This window comes from Kryptolebias marmoratus, linkage group LG2, assembly GCF_001649575.2.
Source record: "Kryptolebias marmoratus isolate JLee-2015 linkage group LG2, ASM164957v2, whole genome shotgun sequence".
NCBI lineage: Eukaryota > Metazoa > Chordata > Actinopteri > Cyprinodontiformes > Rivulidae > Kryptolebias > Kryptolebias marmoratus.
The window spans coordinates 2,549,594-2,557,251 of NC_051431.1; the positions used below are offsets into that span (position 1 = coordinate 2,549,594).

The following is a 7,658-nucleotide window of genomic DNA, read 5'->3' on the forward strand; positions in this document are numbered from 1 at the left end:
TCCATCCATCCGTCCATCCATCCGTCCATCCATGCATCCATCCATCCATCCATCCATCATCCATCCATCCATCCTATTACGAGATATTTTGCTAACAGGCAGACAGATTTGACAAAGATGTTGCACAAAGCGTAGAGCTCAGGGTGCGTGTTAGAGGTGACTCTCAGTTACTACCAGTCCAGATTTTAGCTCAGCATCTGTAAAACTGACAGAGTTGTGGTCAGTTTTAGGATCTCTAAGGCCCCGTGGTCGTGGCAGCAACATTATCGCCCATCTTTCACCCGGCAGTGGGCGATAATGTAAACCGCAACGAAGCAAAGCTGCAAAAAGCTCAGTTTGAGCTGCAGGTTTTATCCTGAAAACTGTATAATGTTTCTGTTCCTTCCAGTCCTGCTCGGCTGCAGCTGGCAGGTGTGTTTAAATAAACCAGTGATCAGCCAATAAAACGTCTGAGGAGGGACAAGCTGCACAGGAGGGGAGGTCGAGGTGGAGGGATGATGAAGATGAGACCTGGTATCGTGTCTCTAAGGACCGCTGCCATGAAATGTCCCCACAGAGAGCAGCTGACTGAAGGCAGAGGAAATGAACCGTAAAGGGAAGGAAATGAGGAGGAAAGGAAAGGAAAACTGGGTCTGAAGAGGAGGAAGGACGTAAACGTCTCAGTCATAAGGAAAGGTGGGACAAAGGGAGGAAAGAAGGGATGTAAAAACAACAGAAATGAAGAAATTAAAGCTCTGCCGACTCTCCGGACAGCTGCAGGAAAACTTCACGCCTCCAAAATGAATTTTTAAACATTTAAACAAACATTTTAAACTCTGACTGCAGGCACAGTCGAGTGGCTTTTATTTATTATGCAATCAAAACACCAAACACAGTTTTAGTATTAGAGGTAAGAAAGGAGGATTTTATGCAGGCGAATATAGACTTTTGCTGCTTTTTCACTCATTTAGTCCCTGAACCCAACAGCGACAGAGGAGGACCAAAGAAGAAGAAAACAACTCCTTCAGCGGATTATTACTACACCTTCCTGTAAACAGCTAATCTGACTGAGACGTGAGGTCTGAGGATGAGAGAAGAAGATGAAGAGCAGCTGAAAGGAGCTGAGAGACGCAGCGTCCTTCAGACGAAGTTTCTCTTTAAGAATCAACCTTCAGGAAGGCTGAAGACCACTTTAAAAGACGGCATGAAAGTCCAGCTGATTGGAAGAAAACTATAAATAAACTAAAGTCCTGGCAGTCCTTGAAGGAATGCCTATCACCCGCTGCCTCTCATGATCGTAGGTTTAAACTAAAATAATTTTATGGGGAGAAATGATGGAGTTGTAGCTGTTTTTGCCCAAACCTCGAAAACATTGTTATTCACGACCTGACACTCAGATTTTGACTCTCAGCTAAACTTTTTAAAGCTTTTTATTGAAGAACAACACAAAACAAAAATAAACGCAGGAGTGTTTAAAGCATTAAGAGTCTCTCCCACGAGTTAACGTAATAATCCACCAGTTTCCATCAAACTATCACCAACTGCACATTAAACCCACAAGTTTAATTGTAGCCTGATATCAACCCACTGATGAAAACAACATTAATTAGTGAGACTTGATATGATCTGCCTCCCACAGTGTTTATTATTTCAAACAAACAGTTTAAACCAGAGAAAATGAAAAAGATGCAACGAGAACCCTTCGTCTTCTGCTGTTCTTTGGGTTTTTTTAAACAGATTCGCTCATATTTTCAGTTCCACGTGTGACCGAAGCGCTGCGCTCAGGCTCGGATCAGCTCCAGCAGCCTTTAGCTTTCAGAACAAAGTCCCAGTCGGACGCTGAGGCTGCCTCCTGGACGTGCTGGGACTCAGGTCCATAAATAATGGATGAGACGGCCGTCTGGCAGCTACAGAGGTGAAGACAGACGACGTGAGACGGAGCTGGAAGAGGTGAAGAGGAGGCTTGAAACAAGAGCGGGAGACGAGATGAGGGCACGAACTTCGTATAAACGAGGAGGCGAGCTCGAGACTGCTTTGAAAACGTGTCTTAGTCTCACCCAGAAGAAAAACTCATCTTTCAGAAAGGAGGATCGTCCTCCTGGTGGGACAAACAGGGAGACGAAGATCCTGATTACAGACTCTCAGCTACTACCACACCGAGTTCAGCTCAAAGTCAGTAAAACTGACATCTCTCTGTCGATTTCATTAAAATTCGTCCAACGGTTCATGAGATATTTTGCTAACACAGGAAGCAAAAAGCAGCTTATTTATCTCAGCAGCAGCAGAACAAAAAAAAACACAATGTTCATCATTTCAAACAGACAGCATCAGATAAAAATCTACTTTATAAATGTCGTAATTATTCTCCAAAACGTGCAACATAGCAGAGGTGAGAGCAGCCATGTCGGCCGGTTTGGAGACAAAAAGACAGGAGACAGAACAGGAAGTGGCAGAGCTGAAGATGTTGAGCAGTGGTCTCCAATCCTGGTCCTCAGAGCCACCATCCTGCGGGTTTTACTTGTTTCTCTGCTCCAACACACCTGGTTTGAATCAACGGATGATTAACAGACTTCTGCAGAACATGAAGAGGTGATTTAATCATGAATCAGGTGTGTTGGAGCAGAGGAACAAGGAAAACATGCAGGATGGTGGCCCTGAGGACCAGGGTTGGACACCCCTGGTGTTGAGGTTCTCAGGACGGACAGGATTAGGACTGAGGTCATCAGAGGTCCAGCACAGGTTGAAGGACTGGGAGATAAAGTTAGAGATGGCTTGGACATGTGCAGAGGAGGGACAGAAGGATGTCAGAGACAAAGAGGACAGATATGGATGTAGTCAGAGAGGACATGGAGGGAGATGGACTGAGGACAGAGATAGATGGAGGAGGACGCCTCGCTGTGGAGAAGAAGGAGGAGGTTTGGACTCACGTGGTCTGGTCGTTGGTGAACTCCAGCTCTCCCCGCACCTCCTCGTAGTCCTCGCCCGCCTTGGCGGTGCCGCACTCGGTGTGGTACGGCAGGATGACGGTGCCGCGGGCGCCCGAGTTACGCACCACCGTCACCTCCATGGTCCCCACGCTCTCGCTCACGCGCACCATGCGCTCGCTGAACGTGAAGATGCCGGCGTGGTCGTCGTCCAGGATGGTCACCGTGGCAACCAGGGGCTCGACCAGCCGGGCCTTGGGGGCGGCGCCCACCTCGTCGCTCTCAAACATCCCCTCCGCGTCGCCGACGCGCAGGTTGAGCAGGCGGACGAAGAAGTGCTCGTCTTCTTCAAAGATGTCATCGTCGATTATCCCGACCTGCAGACAGACGGAGGCGGAACATTAAAGAAGTTCTTTATTGGATCAGAACCGCACAAACATCTCAAACTTCTTCTTCAAGTTGTTTTAAAGTCATGATGAAGATTTGTTCTGATTTTCTTCCATTTTTGTTCAAACTTTGGCTTCTTGATTCAGATATTTATGAGGAACTGGAATATTTGGGGAGACATAAATGCAGCAAAGTAGAAGGTTATGGTAACTTTTTTTAAAGTTTGGGCCAAACTTTTTAAAATCTATTTTATTATTAAACTAACAGACTGACATTTAATGAGATAATATGGATGTTTTTGCCTGGAAGGCAGAACTTTCCTGAGCTTTGTGTTGCTGCTTTATTGTTTAATAGAATAACAAGGCTGTGAAAGAAATTAAACAGTAAAAAATATACATAAATTAGCATTTTAATTAGACAAACTTCAAATGGAATTAATAGATAGTGAAATGGCTCAAAGTTGTTTCTTTTATTTCCCAATAAATTCAGGAAGATTGGATCTGGATCCACGTTTTATGCTTCTTTTTCACATTTTCAGTGGATCTAAACCTGTGAAAGTTTCGTCTTTTCTTCTGGACCTCCTGCTGGGATGTTTCATCTTCCTGCTTTGATCTCCCAGCATCTCTTTCCTGTTTGCAGGTTATTATCAGAGCTCTGCGGTGTTCGTGAAGCTCGTCTCCGGCGCCGGTGCCGAAGTCTTTAACCAGTTCTGTGTCTGAGATCGGTCTGATGAGATGGATTTAAGCAGACTGATCAATATTCGCTGCTTTCAGGCGGGTTGATTTCTCTTCTGCTGCTTTTAAACACATTTAGATCTGAGTGTAATCTCAGCTGTGTGTTCTACTGAATTAAAATCTCGTGTTTGTGTTCTTGTGGTGGGTAAGAAGCCAAAGCGGCCATGTTTGGGTTTCGCTGCTGCAGGAGAGAAAAGGTCAACAAACACAAGGCTTTGCTGCTTTAATTGGCCTGTGTTTTAGAGAAGCAGTTTCCTGAGCTGAGAATCAATATCTCATATAGAAGCTCATCAGGGAGAGCCGAAGACGGACCGTCTCACCACGAGGACAGATTTTCAGACAGGCTGAACATGACCAGCTTCACGGCGCTGAAAACATCAGTCACCTAAAGAACTTTAAGTTCCGCCTCTTCGCCCTGAATGTCTCACTTGAACTCACCTTGATCTCTTTCCGAGCATCTCCGGGTTTGAACACCAGCGTTCCCTCGCTGTAATCGTAATCCGACCCGGCGTTGGCCGACCCGTCTTCGGTTCTGTAGTCCACGTAGAAGGTGTTCTCCCCCAGACCTCCTGAACCCCACAGATTAAAACACAATAATAACAGATTATGAAATCATTTCTTAAAAAAAAAAAATCAATTGCCTACAGAAGCACCTCTCTTTATGATGAGACACTTTAAAGTTTTCACCACTAAAACCAGATTAAGTCTAATCCTGTATGAGGACATATTTAATCTTAATATTTGCATTTAAGTAATTTACTCACATTAAAATACTTCCCACATATATAAAAATTATAATAAAGTGACTGAAACAGGAGTTAAAAGTCTATTTTTATGTTTTAATATCACTTATTTCAACTTAAGTGCATCAGTTTCACACATGTATTTATACTTTTATGGGTTTGAAAGTTTTAGAAACTAGAGAAAAAATGTATTTTTTGCTGAAATTAGCTGAAGAAGCTAAAACTGAGAGTTGCTAAAAGTAGCTGAAACTATCGTAATCCTAACTAGAAGCTAAAAGTAGCGTAAGAAAAGTAAATAAAAGTAGATTTTGAAGAGAACAATGGTTTTGGAGGATTTTGAAGAGATCTTGATGTGTTTCTTTAGGGGAAAATATTTGTAAATAAGGCTAAACATTTAAAAAAACTATAAAAATGACAAAAAACAAAAGTCAACCCACCCAGCTACCTGATTGGTTCGACATATGAGCGGCTAGAAGAAGTTAAACTGCCAACATTAAAAGCAGAAAACCATCAGGTTGATTCTGAATCTGCTGACTCGGCGTTCAGGTGGCGAAGATGAAAACTGATGTCTGATTACCACGCCGTCTCGACCGCAGTGAAGTTAGTTTTAAGTTGGATGTTGGATATTTGCGCTCGGCGGAGTTAGCAGCGTCTAGCTTACAGCTGACCCGAAACAGGAACGCTAATGTCGCTCATATTTTTATTGTCAAAATTGATCATTTTTCTACAATGGCTTCCAGTTTAAAACCAACAAACTGCAAACTATTGGAAACTATTGTAGAAAAATAATAAATTTTGACAAAAATAAAATCTGAAAAATAAAAAAAAGGGTTCAAATGGTACAAAATGGACTGTGCTTCATCTGTTTGGAGTAGTAGAACAATTTCAGACAGATTTTGAGTCAATGGGTCACATGACCTGGAAACTATTGTAGAAAAATTATAAATTTTGACAAAAAAATATAAAAAAAAATTGTCACCGATTCTGTTCATAACGTTTATGGACAGAATTTCTAGGCGCAGCCAAGGTGTTGAGGCGATCCGTTTTGGTGGCCTTAGGATCGCATCTCTGCTTTTTGCAGATGATGTGGTCCTACTGGCTTCATCAGACTNGTGATCTACAGCTCTCACTGGAGCGGTTCGCAGCCGGGATGAGGATCAGTGCCTCCAAATCCGAGGCCATGGTCTTGAGCCGGAAAAGGGTAGAGTGCCTTCTCCGGGTCGGGGAAGATGGAGGAGTTTAAGTATCTCGGGGTCTTGTTCACGAATGAGGGAAAAATGGAGCGGGAGATNGACAGGCGGATTGGTGCAGCGTCTGCAGTGAAGCGGGCNGCTGTACCGATCTGTCGTGGTGAAGAGAGAGCTGAGCCAAAAAGCGAAGCTCTTGATTTACCGGTCGATCTACGTTCCTACCCTCATCTATGGTCACGAGCTTTGGGTAGTGACCGAAAGAACGAAATCGCGAATACAAGCGGCTGAAATGAGTTTCCTCCGCAGGGTGTCTGGGCTCTCCCTTGGAGAGGGACTATGTTTCTCGGCTGGCCTGGGAACGCCTTGGGATTCCCCCGGAGGAGCTGGCCCAAGTGGCTGGGAGTCCCTGCTTAGGCTGCTGCCCCCGCGACCCGACCCCGGATAAGCGGAAGACAATGGATGGATGGATGGACAAAAAAATATCTAAAAAATATAAAAAAGTGTTCAAATGGGATAAAATAGATTGTGCCTCATTTATATAATTTCGTAGCATGATTTACCAAAGGTTTTGTGCCAGTTGGTGAAAAGACAAGAAATCTATTAATATTTGTTTTTCAGGAGCGAGGGGTTAGGAAAATTTATTGACGGTCCCTAAGTGAATCACCGCGAGTGAGAGAAGGGTCCGGCAGAGAAAGGCTGGCCGACATCAGCGTTTCTGTTTTGGGTCAGCCGTGAGCCAGACGCCGCTAACTCCGCGGAGCGCGAATATCCAACATCCGACTTCAAACTAACTTCACTGCGGTGCCGTCTCGTCATGAACCCGGCAGTTCTTCCCGGCTCTACCTTGACAGGTGACAGCCAGTGTGAGGGTCCCACAGTTCTCCATGCACTGACTGTGGGCGCTCTCAAACGAGATGTGGCTGCAGATGGCCAGATCGTCGTCTTCCGCCGCCTCCTCGTCTGTCACGACGGCGCGGCGAGCGTGGTCGGCGGCGTGCTTCTTCAGGACGTTTCCGGCTCCGATCATCATTCGAGTCGCCTTGAGGTAGACAGAAGGGGAGGAAGAGGAGGAACAGAAATATTTAGGCACTCCTTAAAGTTACGATTCATGCCGTCCTTCATCAGAGCTGCTTCTGTGAGCTTCGTCTTCATCAGGGGCTGTTCGGCTGACAGGTGTGTGTTACCTGGATGCGGTAGAAAGCTCTGCTCTTCTGTTGGTGCAGCAGTGCATAGTAGTTTGCCAGCTCCACCAGCTGGTCCAGCTCTTTGTCGGGATACTTCTGCTTCAGCTCCTTCAGGATACGAATCACCTGAAGGATAAAACACGTAATCACGAGGTTCCTCTTGTTTCTTTCCTAAAATCACATCCATGACTCAAACCCTCCAGGGTTTCACGATGTTGCGATCGCAACTATTAACTCAAAATCAAGAAAACCCCGCGAAATCGGATGTTTTTGCAACTTTGCCCAAAACACTGCAACTTTCCCGCAACTTTAACCCAATATTTATTGTTTCTAAAGTGATTTGCCACCGTTTCTGCGGTCTTGTCTCTTCTTTGTGGGTTTGTGTAGCGTGGAATACAAAATAATAACCCCAAATAACTCAGGAAGAAGACACATGACGTCACTTCCTGTTAACATCAGAATGCCGGGAGCGTGCAGGAGCAGCGACCGAAGCCAAAATGTGCGCTAATGCTTCACA

General features: G+C 44.9%; 1 protein-coding gene across 3 annotated transcripts in view; it reads right to left on the reverse strand.

The window, feature by feature from the left end:
- Positions 1-7,658, reverse strand: part of slc8a2b (solute carrier family 8 member 2b) — a 113,019-nt gene that overhangs the window by 10,341 nt on the left and 95,020 nt on the right. For all 3 annotated transcript variants that reach the window (XM_017437385.3, XM_017437386.3, XM_017437389.2), the window contains 4 exons: positions 7,142-7,267; positions 6,801-6,996; positions 4,463-4,593; positions 2,907-3,280 (listed from right to left, as the gene is read on the reverse strand). In XM_017437385.3, the coding sequence (XP_017292874.1) occupies positions 2,907-3,280; positions 4,463-4,593; positions 6,801-6,996; positions 7,142-7,267 (827 nt within the window). The remainder of the gene's footprint in view (positions 1-2,906; positions 3,281-4,462; positions 4,594-6,800; positions 6,997-7,141; positions 7,268-7,658) is intronic.